At 38.7% G+C, this 27,673-nt stretch overlaps 1 protein-coding gene across 3 annotated transcripts in view; it reads right to left on the reverse strand.

The window, feature by feature from the left end:
• The window catches only part of pik3r2 (phosphoinositide-3-kinase, regulatory subunit 2 (beta)), a 59,432-nt gene continuing 31,759 nt past the window's right edge, over positions 1–27,673 (reverse strand). For all 3 annotated transcript variants that reach the window (XM_041802709.1, XM_041802708.1, XM_041802710.1), the window contains exons 3-16: positions 21,099–21,191; positions 18,632–18,709; positions 17,269–17,424; positions 15,488–15,698; positions 15,224–15,309; positions 14,882–14,984; positions 13,544–13,642; positions 13,218–13,398; positions 12,921–13,040; positions 9,837–9,979; positions 9,472–9,648; positions 9,312–9,383; positions 9,040–9,210; positions 1–6,527 (exon numbers count right to left, since the gene is read on the reverse strand). In XM_041802709.1, coding sequence (XP_041658643.1) covers positions 6,326–6,527; positions 9,040–9,210; positions 9,312–9,383; positions 9,472–9,648; positions 9,837–9,979; positions 12,921–13,040; positions 13,218–13,398; positions 13,544–13,642; positions 14,882–14,984; positions 15,224–15,309; positions 15,488–15,698; positions 17,269–17,424; positions 18,632–18,709; positions 21,099–21,191 — 1,892 coding nt within the window. In that variant the 3' untranslated portion in view covers positions 1–6,325. The remainder of the gene's footprint in view (positions 6,528–9,039; positions 9,211–9,311; positions 9,384–9,471; positions 9,649–9,836; positions 9,980–12,920; positions 13,041–13,217; positions 13,399–13,543; positions 13,643–14,881; positions 14,985–15,223; positions 15,310–15,487; positions 15,699–17,268; positions 17,425–18,631; positions 18,710–21,098; positions 21,192–27,673) is intronic.

Below are 27,673 nucleotides of genomic sequence, written 5' to 3' on the forward strand. Positions count from 1 at the left end.
TGACAGAGCTCGAGCAGTTTTGCAAAGAAGAATAAAATAAAATTTCAGTATGCAGAAAGCATACTTATCCACACAGACTCAGTGCTATGAAGCCAAAGGTGCATCTACTAAATACTGACTTGCAGGCAGATGCCCTCACTTCTTTTACCTTACATATTTTTATTTAATTGACATGTCTTTGTAGAACTTTGTTTTCCCTTTGACATTAAAGACTATTTTTCTTGTCAAAAATTCCAAATTATATTGACCATGACTGATTTATAAAATCACTAAAAGGGGAAAACACCCAAGGGGGTGAATACTTTTTATAGGCACTGTGTCATCAACCTATACAGCTTTTGATTACACTTTTTATTGGGTTTGTAGTGCAAAGTCAAGAGTAGTGTGCCTTTTCACAGCTAGACTCTATTGTTGTTCTAAATGTGAACGCAAGCATGTTCACAAGAAGCATGTGTAGCTATAAGTCTCGCCATGTGAGCACCACCTGCTGTAATTTCTTTGAGCTAAGTCCATACAAAGGGAAACACCTAGGAAATGTGAAAGCGTAGATGAAATAAACAGCAAAAGATCAGGCTCAGTGACAGGTGAAGTAGTCAGCTGGAGAAGAAAGACATTGTGTAGTTTTGAAACTGAGGGAGCACTGTTCTCATTTTTTTTTTCAAAAAGGAAGCAAACAGAAAAAAAAGAACAAGCAGTCATAACATTTTCAAGTTTAAAATGACAGAAAATCATGAAATATAAATCAATCTATCGCGACCACTTTGAGGGACAGACAGACTGATTCTCAAACGCATATTTACTATTTGGTTAATTACATTTTGTAAACATTTGTGTTTCTTTTTTCTGTATGGAGGAAACAATTTCAAGCTAGCTTATTTTTTCTTTATAGGCTCTGTAAGGTTATCATTAACAGAAATGAACAAAACAAACAAAAAATAACCAACACTGGGACAAACAAATCTATGAGCTTTAAAAAAAGCCAAATAAAAAAAATACTCAGGCACCATAAAAGAACACTTTCTAATGCCATCATTGTTCTGTGTGAAGGAGTGATAATGAATTGTCTAACCGTGTACTTTTATTCTCTAATAACAACCATTCAGCAACCACAGAGATCTACAATAAGAAAAAACAGTGGTAAGATGGTTCACTCTGTTACAGAATAGTGTCAGATCTCTGTGGCAGCATCCTAAGTGTGTCTTTTGTGGTGCGACTTAAACACTCCATCTACTCACAAAAAATCTTCCAAATGACAAATCAGACTTTTACGTTCACAACAAAAAAAAGCAAAAAACTCTAATATTTAATAAATGCAAAGCAGCCAAGACTGCATTTAACATATAGACTCAGCTCTGTAAATATTAACACATGTACATAAGCTTGCTTCATCCTCTGAATGCACCTGATAATCATGCTGAAAAGATTACACGTCCGTCCGTCGACTGTAACCGAGACGTTTTAATGAAGCTTGCTGCAGCTGATTAGTAAAAATGCTCACTTTTCAAGAACTGCTAGAACATAAAGCAGCCACGGAGCAAGTCAAAAGATCATGTCACATCAAAGCCTCTGTCTGATTTGTTTCAAGCACAATCCAAATCAGAGCAACATCATCCAAAAATATAGATATCTAAGTATATATTTCAAAATATTTATTCTCTATCATTCTTCTAGACACCAAATATACGTGTTTTTCTTTGTGAAAGATGTGCTTCCTGTGTGAGGCCGTTTCAAGAAATATCATTTACAGTGTACCAAAGCTGATGAAAAAATATTCAATATCTTGAGTGATCTTTTGTCAAATAGAAAAGCTTTCCAAGAAGCTCTGACACAAATGCATATCTGATAAATGAGCAGGATGAAAGCTTTGAGAGTCAGAGGAACGTCTGCCACATGTGAGATTTCAGTCTGAACTCCAAGTCAAAGCGTAAAAAATAAAGTCTTCATCCCGTCTCACTGCCTGACCAGGTTTCATTGCTACTGAAGTTGCATTGCTTCCAGCTTTAAAACATCTGTGATTAACATGGCATATATGGCAGATGGGAGTGTGTACCTACACTGCAAAAATGTCCATCTTAACAAGAGATGCTGTTTATTCTTCCCAGTTTCATTCAAGCAAAACTTTCAAAATGAGGCAGAACAACCTAGATCATGAACTATTCAGGAGAACGGATGTGGGAAAAGCTGCAACTATCTTGTTGAAATGGCAAGAATTTGCAATAAAGTGTCTTCTAAATTATGTTTACAGCTGTCTTGTTTAGCCAAACCAGCCTAGAAAGACAAAGTTTTCAATCACTGCTAGCTGTGCATTTTGTTCCTACTTTCACATGCAGAGCCTTAGAGCTACATGTATTAAGACAGTTGTTCTCAACGAATGGGTCGAGACCAACAGTTTCAAAGAAAAGCTCTCCAGATTGAAATTTCACAATACCAAAGTTTTGAATGTTTAGACAGCAATAATGGTAAGAGAAACATGCTCCTGCAAAACGACCTTTAGGAAATATGGTCTTGCTTGTCTTGTTGAGTTGGACAATTATTGCTGTGTGGACACAGATTGCATAACGAGCCAGCAGCTCTTCTTAAACACGGTTTGAAAGTATTACAGTTTGTACAGCCCATAAAGTCACACTAATTCTACATTGAAAACATTACAATCAGTCAAAAGCATCAAAATTACGTGACTTGTTGACTGTAAAAACAACAAAAGCATATACTGTACACAAGATAAAGAAGTATGTCAATCCCTCGAATTGTATTGTATGGAAAGATCAACTAAAAACGTTATTGACAACTGAACTTCACCACTGTCTGTGAGTTTATGGTTGTTGGGTGTTAGACACACTACTTAAAGTGTGTGGAACAGAAATAAAAGTGCAGTCACAGAAGTGTTGGTCCAACAAACTGGAGGATAATTGATGTGTGAGCAGCGGTGGATGACTCAACCAGAAAAAAAAAAACACTGAGAAATGCTGCATGCATTCACTTGAGAGCTTATCAGATGAGCTTCAAACAACTGGGCTGGGCTACGGATGTGTTATGGTTCACATTTCTATCTTATCTGAGTTTTATTCAAAATATAATCAGACAAATAATTATAATAAAAAAACAACAAAGAAATCTAGTTTTGGTGCACCGTGAGAGAGCACCAAAGCTACTGTACAGCCCCCACCAGAGAAAGAAGGAATATGTAACAACTAGAGATGTAACAACAAAGAGGCACAACTAAAATCTGTCACTCGTATCTACATCATGCTCCTCTATCACACACAAACACACACACAACAATAACCAGGTACCCTTAGTTTTTTGATAAATGGCAAATGTGTGAAAAAGAAGCACAGCATGTGGTGGCGGCACAGTCTTATAGAAGACGAGCTCACACGACGACTGAAGGCACTTCTAATCTTTCTCACTCACACTTTTTATAGCCCTCTGATCAGAAGCAGCGCCGTCACTTCGGCTTTCATTCTTGGATTTTTTACACACCAAGAACTGTGCAAAGTACAGTACAATTGATTCGTCCTGACAGAAATCAAACCCAAGTCTTGATTGAAAGATTTTAGATGGAGTTAGGTTTGATATCGGGGTGGTTCACTTTTGAAAATGCTGCAACCTGAATTTAGTTTTAGAAGTTAAAAAGCAGGTTTGATTTTGACATAATTCATCAAAAATAAACCCAAATATTCATATGTGCATCTTTTAGAAACTGTGAACTACTTTTTTAAAACTTCCTGTTTTGTTTGGACTCTTCGTAACCTTTCTACAAAAAAACTTCGTTTCTTTTTGGCAATCTGAGTCTACTGTAAGAAAGCTGATTTTAGAGTTCATTCATTCTCAAATAATAAAAGATGAGGCTCAAATTTAAATCTCCTGTGAGGGGCTTTTAGTTTAAGATGAATTTTGTACCCCCTTGTGGAAAAAACAGCATTTCTTATATCTTTGCTGTTTATATGTTTATTAAATTTTTTTTTTTCTAACAGTCAAATGAATCACTTTCTGCAGATCTCCGATATGGAAAATTGGCTGTTTTAGCAGCATGCAGGTAATCAAATTTGTCTGAAACCTACCCTGCGCCAACACTTTCAGACACTGAAAATTCTAAAATAGAAGTAGTCAATCTTTCTGCTGATAGGCTAATTTGCTTTTGCAGCTCATAAAGAGGCATCAGTGTCAATTTCAATCCATTTAAGAAATAAATCTTAACTCTTCACAGGAGCTTTAATTTCATTTTTAACAAGCACTCGAGAATAACTGAATAACTCCTAAGACAAATGAACTGTGCTTTGAAAGTGACGAAGAATTAAGATGGTACAATCTTTACCTCAGGCTACAGAAACATGAGGGAAATACGGCACAGAAAAGATGAAAGAAGTGACCACAAGTACTTTGAAACGAATAATCCACATGCGACTGCGTTATGCATAGTGCTGTACTACCACACATCATACTGTATACGCAACAAAAAGCACAATTATAAACCACTGGAGCCTAGTACAAACAGAATAACAACCCAAATGAAGGACTCCATGCGTCCTCTACTAGATAATCTCTCGGACCACAGAGGCCACGCTATATATGGCAAAAGGACCAGTTCTTTTTTTCTTTTCTTTCTTGCTACATGAAAAGACATCCTTCATTTGGCTCACATTAGCTGGATACTGTGCATCCTTAAACTGAATCTAAGAGCATAGCAAATATTCAAACAAAACAAAGAAAACACAGCGATGAAACTGTATAAAGTCACATACACTGACTGCATGTGTGTCTGAAATATACTGTACATGTGTTATATTACTGCTTTCTTTTTTGTACAACTACAGCTCTGAGAGTCAAGCTTGTGATGAAATGAACAGTCGAGCGCAAGAGCGAGTAGCAGGAAGTACCATGAGTAAAATCTGCATTTAAAAAATAAACAACAATAAACATCTGCGAGGACAAAGTACCGCTAAAACAGTCTAATCTAAAAGACAAGGCAAATACAGTACCAAAGATACAATAATCACATAGACTGATGCTCTACAAGTGTCTTTAGCATATAAAAATGAGACACGTGAGACGAGCACTAACAGTTATGCCTTAAGTCAATGGCTACAGGTGCTACACTTTAAAAGAGGATGATAAAAGAAGGAAGCTTGAAACAAAGGGACGTTTGATGCAGGAGTCTTTCCATAACTTCATTCAGAAGAAATAAAGAGGAACTGCATTTATCAGTGTACCTCTCTGTCTGGTGAATTGTGATTGAGAAAAGACTCTCTATTCACAATAAACCAAATGTGTACCGTGCATATCTGTCCTGGTATACAGTATTTACTGTATGTTGTACCTCGTCAGTTCAAAAAGAGGCCCGCTGAGAGAAAGCAACATGCCAAAGCAGTTGGAAATAGAGATAATTTCATAAAAATAGACCTATATGTATGTATACGTTAAAGCTGTAGCTCTGTCTATGTCAACAGCCGTTCAGTCCCTCCTTCTTTTTTTCAACCTCGGCGTGCCCTCTCCTTGTTCTAGAGACACAGGCTTGTGGTCATTCAAAGCTATTTCTATGGCACTTCAGCAAGCTTTAAACTCAATCTTTAAAAAGAAAAAAAAGATATAACCCAAAAAACATCCATCCCAAGCCCAGCCGCCCCAACTCCAGTGACAACACCCGCCCGGTCCACGGTTTTTCAGCCTCCTTTAGGTGTGAAGCCAGCAGCCTGGTTCAGCCAAGCCAGTCCTATCAGCAGATGACAGCTCAGGCTTTTGTCGACAGAGAGTTTGCAGGCAGTCTGGGGATGACAGATTGGGCCTTTGTCTATGGACAGTTATCGCATCTTCAAGGCAATAAAACAAAAAAGTGCCTCCTGCAAGTTTTCCCCTAATCCTGCCATCTGGTTTCTTCTCTATGATCATATTTAAAAAAACAACAGCATTTTGTGTGCTTATTATGTCTTCTTTAAACTCAATTAGTCTGTTTTTTCCCCTCTGTATCAAAGGTATTTTCATGTCTCGTACTGTACAGTCATGGCTAGCTAATGCGACACATTAATGATCGCTGTCTCAGCCAGGCCAACTGTACAGTGCACTGTTTCTGGTAGTACTGTGCTTATTTTGAAGCCATGCTGTTAGCAGGGAGTGCACTTTCTTGGACTGGGTCTGTGCAGGAAAGAAGCACCAGCCTCCAGCCAAAAGAGCGTATGAATTGTAAATTGTGGCTGTCTGAGTCTATTTTTAATCACCACTTAAACAAGAACAAACATTGTTCAAAGGTTCATTTTTGTCCACAATGCATATGAAGGAACGATTTTTTCCCGACCCTGTTGGTGTCCTACACTGCTGGTGGGCAAATTCATCTAGGGTGCTGGTTCTGGGAGCGGGCCAGGACTGGGTAGGCTAGATTTACATTCAGCTGGTCGTTGTGTTGGACCAAGGAGACGTTTTTGTAGTGGAGCACCAGGTCTTTGAGGGATGAGTACAGGTTGTAGGGTTCTGCAAATCCATAACCTGTGGCTGTCTTGTAGATGACACAGTGCTTGGTGTCGCCCTCCACACTGGAAAGAAGAACAAAATGTATATTTTACACATGCATTTTACATTGCATTGCAGTGCAATGCATAGTTACATTTTGTGCAACAACTGCATGAAGTGTAACTATGTATCTAAGCAAGAAATGTGAATTTAATTGAACTGAAAGACTTGTTTCATTTTTCAATGGTGTCTGAAAGGACATTGCTCTTGCACTGTAGTTGTACCAGATAAAGAAGTCATTTATATCTGTTTTATTCCACGGGAAAAAGTTACAAAGTGAAATTAAAAAGAACAGGTAGAAACCAAGTATATGGCTCACTGCAGCCATCTGGGATGCCTGTTGAAATGTATGACTGGCAGAATGATGTTGTCATTATTGTTATTTTTTGGGAGCTAAATTTATTGTGGCTACTTAAATGTATGTAGCTACATGCTGTCCTCTCTCTCTGTCTCTCCTCTTAATAAAGCTCAGCGACATCCAAGCCAACAGCTAACGGCGAACAATACGGGACAAGCCCACCACCATGATCTGAAAGCCATGCCGAAACAGACTGGGAGTAGAGCGAGAACATCATTTTCTGCCGCAGAAAGCTTCTGTGTTGCTCTCAGCACTAACTGTGATGAAAGAATGTGTTGGTCCGGCTAAGGTCAAGCTAACTTTCAGCTAGCAGCCGCTGTATACAGCACAACAAGCAACCCTTTCCCCCTTTACCTATCACACAGTCACGCTGTAACGGGTTGGCAGAAGAGCAAAAACACCATTTCTGTTACAGAAAGCTTTTAGTGTTGCTGCCTTCACTTGTTTTAATAAAGAAATGTCCAGTTTTGACTAAGTGCTGCTGTGACTTAGTCAGAGCTAATCGCTACATGAGCAGCCAGCACACACAACCATTCACACAAGAAGTTACCTTTTTCCCCCTCAACTATCACATAATCATGCCAAAGCAGGTCAGCAGAGGAGTGAAAACATCTTTCCCAACATGAAAAGGTTATATGGTTGTTTTATTCTTTGTCATACAGAAATGTGGCCCAGTTCTGGTGCAACAGAGGCTAAAGCTATATCTGAGATATTTAGAGCAGTGGAGGCAGCCATTAGAGGGCTTTTAGCCCCCCTAAACCCCGCCCATAGCGCAATCCTGTATGTATGGCTCTAGATAACACAGTGGAGGCAGCCATTAGCCACAGCATTCAGTCCAAGCAAACGCAACTCTGTTTTGTTAGGGCTTTGGAAGTAGGTTCACTCAGTCAGTCAGTCAGTCAGTCAGTCAGTCAGTCAGTATACGAACAGAGCCATATGTAGGGCTGACCTCAGCGTTCAGCCAAAAATAGCTTTACAAGAGAGATACTGGCTGGAAAAGAAAGAGCTCAAAACTTGATAGATTTTGACAGATCTATTTTGAACTGTGTTTCAGCAAAGTGAAAACGCACAACCATTTCTGCCTAGCTATTCCCTATATAGTGACCTGTCTTGAACATTCTCACTTGTATCATTTTTTGTTAGTTCCTTTTAACTGGTTATTGTAACAGTGTATTTGATTGCATATACCAGTGATCATCAACTGGAGGCCCAGGGGCCACATCAGGACCATCACAGCTTCCCATCTGGCCCCCACAAGATTTTTAAAATCAGAAATTGTGCAGAGGAAACATATGTTGTGGTATTTAGTGTTTGTTATTTCAGAGAACCCCAATAGGCTTTCAATGTTGGCTTAATTTTACAGAAATCCACCCATCAGTCCATATTAGTGAATATAATGCATGATAGACATACTCGTGAATTTGTTCTTGATTAAAGCAGCTGTTTTTCATATCAACTTCCCACTTTATACGCTTTGAGAGTTCAGTTTTTCCTGTCAAAGATCAACCACAATAGACTGGTTTCCTGACAGTTTCCCCACCAATCACAACACAGCATTTTAGCATCGAACCCAGTAATGACAACATGCCAGCCCCAGTAATATATATATCCAAAATTGCAATCGCCCCCTAGTGGCAGCTGCAGTTTAGGGGATTGGCACAGATCTCACTGCCAAAGGCAAAAAATAATTTACATTTTGAAGGAAAAAAATAAAAGAACTAACAATTATATGTTAACTGGGCCAAAATATTTAGTTACATTTAGTTTTTTGGAAGTCCGGCCCCTTCAGTGTCTTCCAAGTAAAAAGTGGCCCTTGTACAAATGTGGTTGATGACCTATGGTTTGAAATTGGTACTGTTATAGATGGGTTCATTTTGTGCATGAAACTCTGAACTTTCCTATGGGGTATAATGTAATTGTAAATTTTTTGTATTTACTCCAGCATGTTTCTGATATATTTATTAATTTGTGCTGTCCAAATGCAATCAGTTCATTGAGTGAATATTATGGGGCTTCTTTAGTATCCTGCTTGTGAACCATTGTTCTTCATTTGGTTCTTAATTTAAGTTTACAGAACTAAAGCTGACTACTGAAATATTGACAATTAAACACTAAAAACAGTGACAAAAGCCTGCTTTTTCCTCCAAAACAAGTTTAAAAACTCAAGAAACACTTACACAACAGAGCAGGCGTAGGAGCCCTTCTGTGATTGGCTCTCTCGGATGAGGAAGGTGCCGTCACATTTGCCTCTCAGCATCTCCTCTGCTTGGGTGCGTTTGATGTCGCCCACATACCAGGTACACTCATCATGGTGGGGAGAGCTCTCGTCCTCCTCCAGTGAGTAGGAGCTGGAAGTAAAGCAGCAGATGCTTAGTCAAACTTCTTACCATGAACTATAACAAGAGACATCTTATAGCAGAAAAACCGCGGCCAGATGTCAAACACTCACTCATCAGCATCGTTCTTTATGCCCAGCCATTCGTTGATCTTCTTCTGCTTTGTCCCCTTCTGTGTGAGCCATCTGCAAAGCCAGAACAGAATTATACACACCGTTTATTCTACATTCCTCCTAAATTTAAGGCATTGAGTAAATTTTTGTTTCTCCTTACATCAAATACTGATCTCTGATTTTGCGTAGCTGCATCAGGTCAGGCTTGAGGCTGTTCATCTTCTTGTCAATCTCTCTGTTGTCGGACACCTGCTCTCTCAAGTCCTGCTCCAGCTTACACTTGCTGTCGTGGATCTCCTTCACACGAGACTTCAAGCGCTCTGAGTTACTCTGAATCCTGATTCAAGAGAAAAACAAAGAACAATCATATTTGTTGTTTTTAATGCTGAGCCTGAAATGTGATGAAATGCTAAGGCTGCCCACCTAGTCACTTTTATTCACCAAGTATAACAAATTACATTCATTTATTACATTTGACTGCAGTTGAATGAAATATAGTAAAGAAACTCAAGCACATGAATTTACTTTTGAATCTCTTTCTCATTGCCCTCCCGCTGAAATCGCTCCAAAGACTCCCTGCTGTACCGCTCCTGAGTCTCAAACTGCTCCTCAAAGATCTTGATGGTCTCATTGAAAGCTTCAATCGCAGTACGTTTCATCTGAAGTTCCTGTGCAGGACAAAAATGCAGAGGGTCACTACTAAGTTGTTATTCTATCATATCTTCAGCTGCTACAGTTGCTCACCCCAGTTTTTACAATTTCATGTTCATGTGGTGTCATGCTTTGGTGATGCAATATCAATTATTCTTGGATGACTTTATATCCCAAATCAGGCTATATGATGGTATTTTTGGTTTTTCCTTCTTTTTATTACCACATTTGTAACTAGCAATAATAATTTTTACAATGCAGAATAATTGTTGTCAACCTCCCTAAATAATCCTAAAGTTTTAGGTGAATGAAAGCTCCTGAATTAATTTTGCAAAAGCAGCAGAGGTTAAAAAAACTCAAATCAACAGAACAGAGGAAAGCACTTATAAAAGCAGTACAACAATGAAAAAAGCAGGAAGATGTGGAAATTCACAAAGCATCAATTGTCAGTATAAAGACAATCCATGTGACTATTTACATTAAAATGTCTTTAGCCTAAGTTTAAAGTTTGGGACAAAATGATCTCTAGATTTATATGGAATAGTAAAAAAACCCGAACTAAATATCATACACTACAGATAGACAAGGATAAGGGTGGTATGTCATTGCCAAATTTAAGAGAGTATTATCATGCAGCACAACTTGGACCAATTATCAAATAGTGTGATAAATAACATAGAGCTAAGTGGATGGACATACAGATGACCTTAGCAGACATCCCGGTCCAGTCCCAGTTAGGAAATCATAACAATCATTTTAAACAAGTGAAACAACTGAAATCATTTCAAGATAAAATGAATCCTATACTACTCAGCACGTTTAATATTTTGTTTGATGTAATTAAACATCTTAAATCAGAAAATGGAGTGAGACTGTTGAGCTGGTTCACCTATGACAACAGGTTTACGCCAGGTTTATATGACCAAAACTTTAAAAACTGAGAAAGAAAGAGGACCACAGCAATGTGTATATAAATCAAAAATGGCAGCATAATGTGTTTTCAAAATTTAAGGGAGACATATGAACTAGAGAATGGAGATTTTTTTAGATATCTCCATCTGAGGGATTATTTTTTGAAAGAAATACAAAACTTCAAGAAGAGGAATGGACTGCTGGATTTAATAATACAGACGTACAACGGCAAAAGATTAAAGATAATTTCTGCACTATACCACACTTTAGCAGACTCTTCAACTGTGTAGATTAAAGAAAGTGGCCGAGAGAACTGAAGATTGAAATTACAACAGAAGAATGGTTAAACAAGTATGAAATACAACATGCCACTACAAATTCAAGGATATGGAGAGAGTCTGGGTGGAAAAATCTAACACGCTACTTGTGTTATGATCTGGGATATGTGATACCAAAGGAATGTAAAGTAATGTACCTTGGAAATATAAATGCTTATGTTACTGATAATGACAAATATTTAACTAAGATATTATTGGTAACAAGTAAGAAGGCAATGACAAGAAATTGGTACAAATCTGATCCTCCTACTGTACAACAATGGTTAGAGGTTGTAAGAGAAGTACATATGATGGAAAAAATGACAACATATACGAGTAAAAGAATCTTTCTTTGAAAGCAAATGGAAAAAATGGACAATTTATGAATCACTGTGAAGAACTTATGAACTGGCATTAACTTGAAGATATTCAATATGTATGCTCCCTTTAAAGATAACAGACTCATGCAACCATGGCTGTTTAACCCCTTTCTTCTGTTCTGTTTGTTAACTTTATTTATTTTCTTTACTACTGACTTGTAAAAAGTAAGATATTTTACTTAAATAATACTGACAAGTATGCCTAAACAAGAATCAATATGGATGCAAGATATTTTTGGCAGTATATCCGTATCGGCCGATAATAAAATGTACGCCCATCTGTACAGCTGATAATGTGATGTCGTAATTAAGCGCACACGATTACATCAGACGTGCGCCAACAACAAACTCCACATGTTGGCTGTGTGGGAGAAATTTAAGGTGTGGGAACAAGACAGCAAAGTAGCTGTTTGCATCGCTTGTAAAGTACATGTGATGCAAGGAGGAGCACAACAACACGCCTTTTTTTTTGGCATCTAAAAAAACGTCACCCTGATGACTACAAGGACTTTCTTACGATAAAGAATGACAAAACTTTGTGCCAGGGAAAACTCGTCAACAGCCTCTACTTAAGTCATTTGACAAAGCTAAAAAATACTGCAGTGACCACCCAAAGGTAAGGAGCTGAAAAAGAAAATCATTGAATTTATAGCTCTTGATAATGAGCCTTTCGGCATTGTAGATTATACGGGCTTCCGCTGGCTAATGATGATGATAATGATTTCAAAAATTTAAAAGCATATTTAAGCTCTGAGCTACAGCTATATTTTTTGCATTTAAGAATCTGTCTTTTTGTTGTTGTTGTTATTTAAAGCACTCTGTCAGGAGTATCTCAGGGAGCCATCCTGCAAACTGGCTGAGTAATAAGGAGAATCAATCTAAATTTATAAGCTATTTCTTTTTTGCACTGTGGAGCTCAGTGTCAGCAGGTTATTTTACTGCTGTTTATTGTACTCAAAGATGCAGATGACTTTGCTGTACTGTTAAAAATACATGTAGCATGTAATGTACATGTAACCCAAAGACATTACTGCAACTTTTTCATTAGTGTACAGCTGTATTTGAAAAAAAAAACATACATCCTTCATTTCTGATAAAAATCAAATGTTTTGTCAATTTCTAAAAAAATAGACTCCCAATATCAAAAAATATATATTTGTAGTACAGGATGGAATTGGCGTTTTTACAGTGAAAAAAATGTAATTAAATATTGGTATTGGCCAAAATGAGTTTTAAAATATTGGCATATCGAACATCTGCAAAAATCCAATATCATGTATCCCTAAAAATCAATAAACATTAAAGTTTAAAAAAAAATGTCTTTAGCCTATCTTCTGTTAAACTCATACCTGTGAGGTGCGTGTGTACTCCTCATACAGCGAGTCGTACTCGCGGCTCTTGTCCTGATACTGCTCGTGATAGACCTTCAGCTTCTCTCCCACCTCCTCTATACTGTTCTCCTTCACCAGCTGAGACAAGGGAAAACAGAAACAGCAGATCACCACCAAAATGATACTTACTGTATTGTTATTCTCCAATAAAGAGGTCAATTTTGGCTTGGTTCGTAATGATGGAAACAGAAAATCGTAAGGTTCTTATATTGTTAAATAATTACATGTTCTGACATGACCTACAGCTTCACTAACCTGTTGGTATTTAGAGACCGGGTACAGGAGCTTGGTGTCCAGTTTGGCATTGTATTGTGCCAGGGACTCATGGCGGTAGTGATTTATGAGCTCCACTACAGTTAGGAAGGTAAGAGGCTCCGAGAAGCCGTACCTCCCGTCTCTGTGGTAAATTTTTATCAGCTTGTTGTTCCCTCCTTTCCTGCAGGGGGAGACAAACATAAACGTAAAACAGGTGCTAAGCTATGAGGCTGTCTGTCAGTGCTGAATATTACATTTTTATTTCTAGAATATCAATTTGACTGATTCCAACAAATGTGGCAGACAGTGTACAGGTGTAGCTTTACCTGAGGGTGAGCGTGTACTCGCCCTCCAGTTTACTGGAAGCATCCCGGACTAGAAAGGTGCCGTCAGGAGTGTCTCGAAGCTTTTCATTCACCTCCTCTCTGCAGATAAGATCATACACATTATTTAACACAGCTTTTGAACATGGGCAACTGAAGTCAGAAAGTATTATAATAATACTGTAAAGAGTTTCACTAAAAACAAAGCAGAATTCTGCACAAAATAATATAAATTTACTCTTACTACTAACCAAAGCAGTTATAACACTGTGACTCTCCTCTATCAGGGACATCTTTCATCCAGTATTTCAAATATATGAATAAGTACAAATATACAGTATACATACAGTCAAGCTGTTGCAGCAGTGTTGTTTGAATTAGATAGTTTAACAGGATAATATTTGTATTGGCATGTCTTATTTCTGAAGGCTCTGTTTTTTTAAACTCTGTAAAGAACTTTGAGTTGGTCTGTGTTCGAATGGTTCTCTTTTAATTAACTTACAGTGCATTCAGGAAATGTTTAGACCCCTTAAAAAATAAAATATATTGCAGCCTGATGCTCCAGTCATTTAAATTCATGGCTTTCATGAGGAGTTTTATGCACACTCCAAGCAGTCTTTCATTTGTTTTGCACTGAGAGGAGTCTTCCATCTGGCTACTTTACCATGAGCCCAGATTGGTGGAGGGCTGCAGTGACTGTTGTCCTGCAACTTTGTCCAATCTCCAGACAGGATCTCTGAAGCTCAGTCAGAGTGACCATCAGGCTCTTTGTCCTCTCTCTTACTAAGGCCCATCTCCCCTGATTGCTCAGTATGGCTGGGCAACCAGCTCATGGAAGTCCTGTTTTTGCCAGACTTCATCTATTTGAGAGTTATGGAGACCACTACGCTGTTGGGAACTGTTAGTGCAGCAGACACTTTTTCTGTGTCTTGCAACAGTCCTGTCTCTGAGCTCTGCATACAGTTCCTCTGACCTCATGGCTTGGTTTTTGCTCTGATATGCATCATCAACTGTGAGGCCTATAGAGAGGTGTGTGCCTTTCCAAATCATGTCCAATCAATTTAATTTACCACAGGTGGGCTCCAGTCAATTTTTGTTGTAAAGGGCCTGAATACTTATGTCAATGTGATATTTCAGTTTTTTATTTTTCATAAATTTGCAAAAATGTCAAAAACTCTGTGTTCACTTTTGTCATTGTGGGGTAAATTAATGAGAAAATGATGAACTGTGTCATTGGAATGTTACATAACAGAATTAAAAAAGGTGAGGGGGGTCTGAATACTTTCTATATGATCACCATTCAAAATCAACAAGTAGTGGTGACCTTTAATTCAAAGTTACCTTGAAATTTCTCCCCAGTACCACTCAGCATCATTCAGGAGGCTGCTTGTGTCCGTCATGGCTGATGGACCCATTTTTGACTTGACTGGCTTTGCTGGAAGAACTGGAATCAGACACAAAATCACACGAACAACCCCTTCAGCACAAAAAGATTACTACTGAAGGCTTTTTATATGCATAGATTAGCGAAAAAGTCTCTGAAACACAATTAGAAACTACCTAAAAGAGTACACATGTTGTGCTTCATGGCACACAAATCCCTTTTAGAGGTGTTATACCAAACAATATTTTCCTGCATAAGAGTACAAATGTGTTTTTGCTCCAACAAAGTTCAGTACAAACCAGGAGGAGTGAGGTCTCGCTCAGCAGTTCTCTCGATCAGCAGCCTTTCCACCACAAGAGCTGGTAACTCATCATCCACTGACAACCTGAAGATCAGTCATTGAAGATTAGCAATATAAACCTGGAACTATCAGTTTGGCACATTTGATAAAATTTCAACTTAATGTCAGAAATACCATGCTTCAATGCAAAACACTGTTATTCAACTCTCCCTCTACCATGTTGTCATATTGCACAAAAGAAAATCAACTATCCAACGCATACCAAGGAGTGGACGGGCCTGTCTTCATCAGCAGAGGTCCAAAGATCTTCCCCAGCGTATGTGTGTCCAGTCCATTGCTGGCCTGTGCCTGAGTGACCTTGGCGAGGTGTGTGAGGAGGTACTGCAGGGTGAGACGGTGATGAAGAGGGAAAGAAGTGGAGCTCTCCAGGACCTGGCTGAGCTCTCTGTCATGGCTGCCAGCAACAGCACCGTCTGCAAGAATCAAGATATTAAATATGAGATTTGTGCTGCTTGTGATATACTTTAACTTGATTATGTTGAGTCATTAAAATCAAAAATGTTAAATGGGTCTATGCGTGACTCTGTAAATAAGTTGAGTATCTATGTGAAATGAAATGATGTTGTCCTTTGTGCAGAGGGGAATCAGCAGCAGCATTTCTAACATGCCTCAGTGAGCTCATCCTCTTGACACTCCACTCTGTTTTCTCAACGTTGACATGAGACTGACCTCGATCAGCTGCCTATAAGGCTCACCCTGAGCCTCGTGCACGTCTTTTAAATTACAGTGACTGAAGCTATGAAAGGTGCCTTTCTCCTCCTGAAACATCAGCAGCACACAGCTCATTTTAGGTTTAATGCCATTCTACTGCAAAAATTTCCTTTTTGTCTACACTGAAAAACAATTACCAACTGGCTTCTATCCAGCTGAACCCTAAATTACTTCTTAAGAAAACACAATTACAATCACAGGACACCTCAAAGGACAAGAATGAGTTCTTCCAAGAAGAAATTTCAAGACATTTCTGAATTTGAGTTTTACTTTGTGATATTGGATCTAGTGCAATATGCAATACAACTTTAGCAGTTGTTTTTCAAAGACCTTTATTAACTGATCTACTTAATGTTTAGTTGAACAAGGACAAATGTTTTTTTATGGTTTACGCAAAGTTTCATCCACTATCTCAGTATAACCCTTTAAAACCAGTAAAACCTGGGGCGCAGGTGGCCGAGTGGTTAAGGCGCATACCACATGTACGCGGACAGCCCGGGCTCGAATCCAGCCTGAGGCCCCCCACCGCATGTCTCTTCCCTGTTTCCTCCTCTATCCAATAAAGGCACAAAAATGCCCAAAATAAACCTTTAAAAAAAAAAACAGTAAAACCTTACCACAAATGAACATGCTACATACTGGCAGCTTTGCAAATTAAAGTCTATCATCTTCAAATTTCATGTGTTTTTTATCACTGTGGAACATTTGCCAAATCTGACATTGTTTTTTTTTTATTGATTACAACAGTTTCTGGTTTCAGTTTGCAAAGCAAATGTTTGCACATGTAGTACGTTTACTTTCGTGCAAAAGTTCTGCCATGATTATCAGTGCTGTTTGGCATCTGAATTTAATTTTCCAACAATACAGATTTTCAGTTCAACCATTTCTGGCAGCTGACACTTATTTCTCACGTGATGCTTGTGCTCACAAGCTTCTCAGGCTCTCCTCTGCAATATCTTGGGACAACAATGTAACTATATCATAAATAAATCAGCAAAAGATGGATAGACAAAGACAATTGGAAAGCTGAGTTTAATACAGTGTCAGGCTGTCTTGGAATGCTTTTTTTAAATAACACATTTAATAAAAATATAACTACATGTGTTTTAGAAATCTACTGAATATACTGAACACAGTCTAGGATTAAACCTCTGAAAATTTTCTTCCATAAGCTGTTATCAGAAAGAGGAACGTAAAAAATGGCCTTTATTCTTGTTAGGATAAATGGGTTTTGGGTCAATAAAGTATTGTGCTGTCCCTGTAGAGACATACCTGCTGCCTGCTGTAGGAGCTGCTGCTGCTGCAGGGTGACAGCAGACTGAAGGTGGGGGTAGATACAGGCGGGGATAACAGGTGATGGGAGGTCTCTCAGGTAGCGAAGGACACACTCAGACAGGTCAGCCATGTCTTTCTGACCCATTTCGCACTCTGCAGACCCAAGATAAATGTTATTTAAAATAAATAGCCAAACTCAGTTAATGATCTAAACTACAATAAAAAACAGTCCTGAGTCTGAACTCTTCATTGACTGCTGGGGTTTGATTACTCTTACAGCTTGTGTGAGGCTGCTGAAATGGACTGTGCATAAAATTTCTAATATACAATCCATGTTAACTCCCTATAAATACTCCATACAAACTTTACACATGCACCTGTGGGACTATATACATGTCATATTTGTCTCAAAGACCATCCAGCATCATGAAGTGCTTTAATACGAACTCTTTCATTTTCAGTGAGCTCTCCACGTTTTACCATTTTGAACAGGAATGAGGAATTTTAAACTGAATTCACCCAAATTTGAGCTGGCTTACTGGGCTTCTCTGAGAAGTCAGAAAATAATCACACATAACATTCAACCACTAAAACTAATTTTTCTGTTCAGGAATGCAAGTAAATAACTATAATTTGACATATTAATCAAGAAATATTAACGTGCTTTACTATTTTTCAGTTTTTTTGTAAATCAGTAAATTTGAAAATTCATGGATAACAATAATAATTATATTTTAGCATTAAAAATATAATTTCGGTTATAGAGCTTCTACATATTGGTGTATTAACCATTGCAGACATAAAAAATGATTTTGGTTATTACCAATGCTGTTAATTTAGGGCAGCTGTGGCATAAACCTTACTTTGGTTAGGGTTAGGGTGGTCTAATACATTTGTTAAGCACTGTAGATATATATATATGTGTGTGTGTGTATATATATATATATATATGTGTGTGTGTGTATATATATATGTATACATATATATATATATATATGGTCTTTATATACATATATATATATATATATATATATATACACACATTTTTTTTTTAAAGGTAGCAATGTGTAGCTCATCCAGTACTTGATTTCAGTGCTCCAGATTCAATTATTACTTTAGAGGATAAAAGTAAAATACACCTTCATCAGTATATAGCAACCTTTTTGACATTAACACATAACAAAACAGTCTTCATACATTTTCCTTTTCCTGGTTTTAAATAATGTTTACGGTCACCTGTTCTTTCAGCTGAGCTAAACCAGCACCCTATACATTTTTTAATGCTAAGCTAAAAGGCTGATATATTGCTGTTGCTCAGATTCCATTTGAAATAAGGGATAAATGACTCAGAAAAACTCACCTGAGCTCAGGCTGTACACTGGACTGTCTGCCCCTGAGGAACCTGAAGTTGACCTGTACAATGTTACACAGTCCAGACCTGAAAACACAATAAATCGATATTTAAATGCTCACAGAACTGAGCAAACCAAAAACCTGATTGTGAATAAAAACACAAACTTGTTGGGAGCAGGGAATTTCACAGTATCAATCCAATATTCTGCAAATATGAACAAATATTCCTTCAACTGAGAGGCCAGAAGCTTGTGATGACATTAAAAAGCACTTAATACATGTTTTATATCAGGCTGGATGGCCTCAGTTTTGTTTTTTATCAATCATGGTTGTTATTGCTAATTCTTCACATAATGCTTCCATCATTCCTGACGTAATAGCGACTTCCATCAAAATTGGCGATACATTCATGGTGATGAAAGAAAGAAATTTGCCTTCTATCTGTTTTGTTGTTTCTCTTGTCCCTCTTCCCCACCCCTACCCTCCCACCCCTTTCCTACCCCAGCGTGGCTTCGGCTGATGGCCGTCAACATGAGTCCGTGTCTGCCTGAGATTCCTGCCCCTTAAAGGGAAGGTTTTTCTCAGCCCTGTACTGAGTCTAAACACTGCTAGTGCTGAGCTCATAGTTATTAGTACTGGTCTTTATAATAACAAGCTCAAAGAGTACGGTCTAGACCTGTCACTCTTTGTAAAGTGTCCTGATATTACTAAGGTTATGAATTGGCTCTATGCAAACAAAGACTAATGAATTAATTGACTGATTGAATTTCCCCTCAAGGGGAAATTACATTTACACACTCTGTTGTAGAACATGATACACAAACACAGGCTGAAATAAAAACGTAAACAGGACCCTATTGACATGAACTAATGGAGAGATGCTGACGCCTTTGAAGGAGTGCTGCCTGAGTGGATGGGGGTTTGTTGCTTGCTCAAGGGCACCAAAGCAGTGCTCAGGATTTGAACTCCACTACCAACCAAATTTGCTGCCAATGTTGACCCTCCGGTTTCCTACCAAAGTCCTTACAGATGGAACTACTGCTGCCCTAAAGTAAAGGAAACTCAGGTGAACTATAAGGCTTACTTTTAAGTGATCGAGTGAAGCCTAAACCTTGTTAGAAAGACTGTCCCATGAAATAAAGATGACACAAATCCTGTTATAATATCCCCTCTGAGAAAGACGAACTCTGAACGACCTTATCTCTTATTCAGATCCTCTACATTAAAAGCATTCAGGGTCCAGACAGCTTGCATCTAGGAGGCAATTCCTCGAGACCCGCCAGTCTCTCAGGTCGTTGTGAAAACCTCACCATGCAGTCAAAGTGTAAGTGCCTCCAACACTGAGAAATAATTCAGTATCCCTGCTACAGTACATTATTTACATTCAGAGAGAGACCTTCTGTCGCCTTACCTGCAAACATCAATGCTGAAATATTTTCCATGCCTACATGAGAAGAATTTCTCACAAGTATAAATCCAAAGTATTCACATTTAAATATTGCAAATCTACTTTCTCGAACTCACCAGCTTATCCTGACCTTGATTTCACAGATTATATAAGACAGAAAGTATGATGGCTTTACTTTATCAGTGCAGATCTTTAGTTAAAAGCAAGTCTGATCTCCTTTTTCCTCTACAGAAAAGAATCAAATACACTCTAAATAGTCAGTATATACTCGACAATATTTGTTTAAAGTTTGTAGATCATGTATGCTTTCAGAAATGCAAAGGTTTTTTTTTTTTATTTGCCCTCAGCTGCAAAAACAAATCTAAAATATATGGCAAATCGTTGGTAGACAGCAGCATTAAATGTGAAAATATGCAAAGAAAATCAGCATGTGCCTGACAGTTTTTTAATGAAATCAGCAATTTTTCAAGCCAGTAAGTAAAAAACCCTAAAGGGACTGAACTTCCTTTGATGGTTTTCAGCTTTTTTTCTTTTAAAAGTAATATTAGGCCTTGACATTTTTACTTTTTTGTCATTTAAGTGATTAATTAAGAAAGAGTATAATAAATTAATTGATAATGATAACCATCATTAGTTGAAGTTGGTCCTCCATACAGAATCTGAATGTATGAGGGACAGACTAACAGAAAAAAAATTAAAAGAAAACAGAAAAAAGGAGTCCAAACTGTGAATGGTCTCCTACTGAGCATTATTTGTTAATATCAAGGTGTGAATCTAATCCACAGTGCAGGACTCATACTGAAAATTTAAATAACTGTTCTGCAAAATGTATAAAAGCTATATCAAGCCATTAACACACTGAGGAGGTAGTGTGAGTGTGCCTGAACTTCTACATCTGTGTGACAGCCTGACTGGTTCCACGTGTCTATACGTCCACATATGTGCAAACGCTGGCGTGAGAGCAGGAGGCAAATGGCAGGAGGGAAACAGTCGCACATAGACTGGAAAGACTGGCGGGCGAGACAGACAACAGAAGAAAAGTGTTGGCTGGATGACATGTCTATACCTCTCCTCTCTATGGCTTGGATCAGGCTGATGAGGGCCGGGGGAGCCGTCTCTGGTGGTGTAAACTGCTCGCTCAAGTCCGGCACAGAAACAGCTGAAACAACAACACAAATCACTGTTACACTTCAGGAACAAAAAAGGCCTCAGAAAGTGGGGCTGCAACACTAACAAGGGCAAAGTTAACCAGGAGCAGTATGAGATATAGTGTATAATGGTAAAAATATTACATTTCATTTCTAAAGCGCTTTTCATGGAAAAGCCTGAAGATCAACATTACAAGCCGGCCCAAGCCAACACAAACACACAAAAATGTCAAAACAACATCAGAATCACAGATTAAAAGCCTGTCTAAAAAGTGAGTTTTGATTTGAATGTGGGTAAATCTATGCAGTTTTGAATTTGTGTTGGGCGTGAGTTCCAAAGGGAGTGGGTGGCTGTAGATACTGGGCACTTCAAGACTGGTATGATTTTACCGTTTTTGTTTTCATTAGAATTGTTTACTTTCTATGTACTTCAATTGAGTAGGGATATCGTGTCCACCATGTTCACCTCTGAGAACAAGAGAGCAAAAAAAACAAAAAAAAAAAAAAAACAAAGTTAATGTCCAACCTTTTATTGCTGTATGGCATTTATTTCTTGGTGTTGTAATAGTTTTAGGGAATAATTAGATAGATCTTTTAAAGGGGGGAAAGGAGTAGTATAGTTATGTTATTCAACCATGGGTAGAGCCGTTTGGCACAAAAACTGCCAGTACTAAATGATGCCACACAATAAAAAACACATTATTCACATGCTTGTTGTCCCTTTCAGTACACTTCTGCTAAGCCACTGCAATGTCTTCCTGCACCCTTTAATGATCTAAAGTAAATCCACCACTGCTCCTCAATGCCTCATTACACTTTAAAAAACTAACAGACAGCTCAGTGGACAAGTCTACAGTCATCTGCACCTCGTGTTGTCAAACACCTAACTTTTTTTCTATCCATAACAAGTTTAGAGTTCCCAAGGTGAAGTTGACGTCATAATCTCTGATTTACTGAAAGTTCCATAATTTCTTTCAAAACGCAGGTCTTCATCCAAACAGAAAGTAAATTACCCTTACCCTTGGTTTAAGACAGTGCAAACACTGAAAATAGATCAAAAACACTTTTAAATGCAAAAATAGTGATCAAAAGGCAACAAGGTACGATAAATTGCTGTAAAAAAATTGAAAAAAAATCTCTTGGCAGCTTAAAGCCTAAGGTATAATTTACTATTTAAAAATGTACACCATGAGATGTACTCATCTGCATATGACATAAAAAAGTGATAAGACTATTCTTTATTATACACTTTATTTAAGCCACTGCAACTTCTCCCTGCAGCCACAGTGATGTAAAATAAGTCCACACGGCTCCCCAATGTCTCATTTCACTTTAAAAACTCACAGACAGCTTACTGGACGAGTCAGAAGTCATCTGCACCTTGAGATACAATTTATTTCACTTTTTTACTGTTCCCTGTTCCCCTTTTCAATCCATGACAAGTTCCTTTTTCCATGGTTAAGTTCATGCCATGACCTTTGATCTATTAGTAGTTCCTTATTTTCTTTCAAAATAAAAGTAGGACTGTATCCAAACAGGAACTCTGTTACTCTTAGCAAAGGCCAGTAAAAAAAAAAAAAATCCAAAATGAAACAAAAAATGTTTTAAATGCAAAACGGTGGAATTTTGAAACAAGACATAATAGGGAGAAAATTATGCTTAACTATGATATTTCTGAGATTGACCACAATCAAAAATGCAATCCTTTGCACCTCTTAATACACTGTGACATGACAGCGTGAGATACAGTAGAATACAATACTGTCCAAGGCTCTTAGAATTGAACAATTTATTGGTTTTAATGATCAAAAAATGCAACCAATATCCTGTAAAGTCTAAATTGCACAAATGTGTTGGTAACTGAATTGTCCAACCATCCATCCATTTTCTATACCGCTTATTCCGTTCTGGGCCGTAGGGGGGCTGGAGCCTATCCCAGCTGTCATTGGGCGAGAGGCGGGGTACACCCTGGACTGGTCGCCAGTCAATCGCAGGGCTGACATATAGAGACAGACAACCAGGCATGCTCACATTCACACCTATGGGCAATTTAGAGTCACCAACTAAACTAATGAGCATGTTTTGGCGATGGGAGGAAGCCGGAGTACCTGGAGAGAACCCACGCATGCACAGGGAAAACACGAAACTCACAGAAAGGCCCCTGGCCCTGATGGGGAAGTGAACCAGCGACCTTCTTCCTGTGAGGCAACAGTGCTAACCTCTGCACCACCATGCCTCCCAGTTGAAATGTCTCCAACATACCTTTTCGATTTCAACTGTGGCCTTTTTTTTTTTTTTTTTTTTTTCCCACCTGTCAGCTTTTAGTGAGAAGTATGACTGAGGTGCTACAGCTTTTGCTAAAGCTTTACTACTCTTCAACGATCAATCATTAAAGTATCTTACTGTCAAAGCTTTGAGATTTCTGACAACTTCAGTACAAGTTTTAGAGGTTTACTTTGACATGTTATAAGAGCCCATTGAGCCCATTTTGCAAAGAGAAAATCCAATTTTTAAACCCCAGCAGCAGTAAGACTTCTGTTTTAATAACTTGGAAATATTTGAATATTAACATTACAAAAAATTTAAGTTTGTTATAAATGTCCATGGTTGTGGCATTTTTTAAAAGTCTATTATCAAAAAAAAAGTGTAAATGTGCAAAAGTAAGAAAAGAGGATTCATTCAGAAGAGGGAGAATAAAAAACCCTACTACCCCCCACCCCCAAAGAAAACAGAGTGCTGATGGCGAGCAAAAACTTTATCTACTTTACAACTCCCCATAGACCAAATCAAACATCTTTTCATTCTGAGTGAAAGAGAAAGGGAGAAAGCGAGGGGGAAAAGGGAGAGAGATCCCATTTCCCTCCCTCCCTTTCCTTTTTTTCTTTTTTCTTTTCTCCCCTCTCACTTTCTCCCCCCCCTCCACTCTGCTCCATCCTGCTCGGTGTTTCGCCTTAGCTCTTTGCGTGAGTGGAGCACAATAAAGGATTTAATCAAAACTCCTGAACAAGCAAAAGCCTCGTGGCAAAGTGCCAGGCCTGGCTCGGCCCGGGCAGGCAGACAGGCAGCGCCTCCTATTAGGCCCCAGAGCGGGGCTGCTGGGAGCTGTGGAGGAGGGGAGGGGAGGAGAGGGAGAGAGGGGTGTGGGGGTGACGGTGGGAGCAGGGAGGGCCTGGCCTGGCCGGGGGCTTGGCAGTAGGCTCCTGTTCCTGGCACTGCTTGGCTAAACCGCTGCTGATTATTAATTTGGGGAGTTCAGACAAGAAACGCCGCGTCAGCACATTCCGTTCTCCTCTCTCTCTCTCTCTCTCTCTCTCTCTCCCCCGGGTTCTTGTTCTCAGTTTCTTTGGACGTCTCTTGCCTTAGCACTCTCTCTCTCTCTCTGTCCCTTGCTCTCTTGTGTTCTTACCCTTTCTGGACTTTTTCAGTTGCTCCTTCTTTATCGTTTTATTGCCATTTCTGTTCTTTCACTGCAGTTTTCATTCAGTCTTTCCTTTATTTTTTCCTCTCTCTCTCTCCGTCTCCGTGCCTGCCAGTTAAACATGGAAACTTTGCCTGGCAGTGTCTTCAGCTCTCTAGCATGCATACAGACAGGCCTCTGGCTCATCTTTATCCCTTCTGGCCATTTTGGCTGGCAAACCCCTCCCCCCATCTTTTCTCATCACAGAGCCTCCCTCCCTCTGCAATGTGCCTTACAGTCTTTTTTCTAACATGCTAGCACAGAATTACAAACCCACACTACACATCAGAGTACATTTTCTGTCTGTACCTTTTCAAAACAGTTCTTTACAGTCAGTTCTGATTTTGCAACAAAATGATACTACAAAACTATAAATTGACTTTTACAAAAACACTTAGAGAGACACCAAAAGAATTACAGACAGATTTCACTCCAGTAGAGCTGGGCGATATAGCCTAAAATTGATATCCTGAAATATTTTTGCTATATCCCGATACACGATATACCGCGATATTTTGAAATGGCCTCTCAGCATCTGTATTTAATTCAGCCCCAAACACTAGTTTGGTGATAAAAATTGACTGTTCTATTGGATTTATAATAAATTGTTTGCAGAAAGGTTGAAATCTATATAAAGTCAAGTTTAGCAGTTTTATTTTGAAAAGGACTTCATTCAATCTTTTACTAATAAATCAAAAATACATAAACCATGAAATACTCGGTATTTTATAGTGTATGGACAGTCCTGAAATGTTTTCTGTGTTATGTTTACTATTGTTCATTATAAAACATCTATTTTCCTCATTAAGGATAAAGCAAACCTTCACAAAACCCACCAATCCTGCATGCAGCCAATGGGCCAAACCCCTACAGTCTAGCCCACCATTTAGGCTCACAGCTGTGATTATATTAGTCTGTTATCTGTGCTGATGAAATCACGTATTCTGGGTTAACTGTCTCTATGAAATTTTTAAATCCTGGCTTTTCAACAACACTGGGCTCATGTCTTTAGGGATGTGTTGTGTTACTGCCGCTGTTATCTCGGAGTCATCTTGCGATGTATTTGAACAAATACCGCGAGAGTTTGGCCTCTTACTTTTCCAAGTTGAACGACTGCTCAACGCTGCAGATCACTGTCTGTTGCTGAACACAGCTAACACACCGCTAACTAGCCACACTGCTCTGTTTACCTTCCTCTCCCTTGTTTCTCTTGCTACTGACACAAAAATGCGCATGTGTGGAGGAGTTTTCTGGATGGGTGGGGGAGAGAGAGAGCTTTCTGCTGTGAGAGATGTGTTCAGGGACAATGGGAAAAGCAACCTCCAGTGAGAAATTCACGATGACGGCCCAAAACTTCCACATAATTTATACTCGATGTTCACAATATGGTCATTTTATACATCGTACATGGCAAAAGCTGCGATACATCAAGTATACTCAATATATCGCCCAGCCCTACACTCCAGATTAAATGAAACACACGTTGACCTTTTGAAAAACCATGCATGTGGCCAAATTACAGCATGAGATCATACAGATTAAAACAGGGTATTAATGCATAAAGTACAAATTATTCTAAGTACGCTTCGCAAAGGACTAGTATTACCTGTGGACCTCTGATTATTTGAATTACTCCCTGATGTCAGTGTTTGGTGCAATGCATTCAAGACTGTACAGACATTTCTGAAGGAAGACATAAGGGTGCTGCATGGCTGCAGCATGAAAATGCACAGTGAATTTTTATTTCTAGCAGGTGACATTTTCTGCATGTGTCCTATACACACTGACAACAAGAGTTTCCAACAGACAACATGCGCCTTGGTGTCGTTCTTCCCTCTATAGTCTGTATATTTAAATTTTTTTTAGTTCTGTAGCAAGCTGAAATACCTCCTCTAACTCTCCCATCATGCATCAAGGTTGCATAAATCAACTGTGCATATCTGCGGCTGATCAGACGGAGGAAGAGAGAGAAAGTTGAACATCCCTCCTGTTAACATATGAGAAAGGGAGACATCTTAAATTAAATACGAACCTCTCCTTTTACTTTTAACAGTTTTTTTCCAGTGATGATGCTGATATTTTTCTGCGCTCTATAAACTTTGTATTGTTATGCGTCCACCTCCCCAACGCAGATCAGCTGTTGCAGCCTAACCACTGAATGTTGAGACATTCAGACACATTTTTAAATAGAAATTGTATTACACATTAAATGTACTGCTAAATGATACTGATTTAAGATCAGGCATTTGCAAAGAGAAACTGTAGGAAGCAGAGCAGAAGCGCTGTGTGTATGAAGAGAGCAGTGGTGCACATACGCACATTTGGATAGCAGAGTTTAAATAAAAAAGTTAAGTAAATAAATCCATTTTATGGATAAGCTGAAATTAACTGAAAGAGAAACACATTTTTAACTAGTAATGCACCAGTGCATAGGTGGAACATCAGCATCAGCTGATGTTAAACTTTAAAACCCTCATCAGTGCATGCTGCTGTGAGAGAAAAAGCTAAAATATGACAGAGGCAATAATTGACAGCGATCTGACAAGTTTTTGCTTGGCGCACCCCGAGCTGTCTGTCCAGATCAGCCGTCTCTGAAATGGCTTACATAAGCTGAAAAATAGTTGGACACTTTAAACATTCTCATTTAGTCTACTTTAACTGCACAGCAGTTAGTTTGAGAGAGAAGTCAGCCTGTTGTATTCATAATCTGCAGTCAGGAATGAGGCCGCTGACATGATCTCGTTGGTAAGAGCCCTAAAACATCTTTTTATGCAAGGAGGTAGACTCTGATCACAGAATAAAAACTACACTGAACTACTACTACAGTCTACTTTATCAGAGTCTGTTTGCAAAAGATCCAAACATTAACAGTCTGATCTACTTTTCTGCACCACTACTGTATTAGATACCGGTACAAGGACGCTATTTCAATGAGGAAGTAAAACAAAGTGCACAAGGGCATGCCAGCCAGCGCTGCCTCTCACATCCTGGCTGGATGAGAAGCAAAACAGACTGAGCTCCAGCAAGGCAGAGAGG

Source organism: Cheilinus undulatus, linkage group 13 (genome assembly GCF_018320785.1).
Source record: "Cheilinus undulatus linkage group 13, ASM1832078v1, whole genome shotgun sequence".
In the NCBI taxonomy this organism is placed as follows: domain Eukaryota; kingdom Metazoa; phylum Chordata; class Actinopteri; order Labriformes; family Labridae; genus Cheilinus; species Cheilinus undulatus.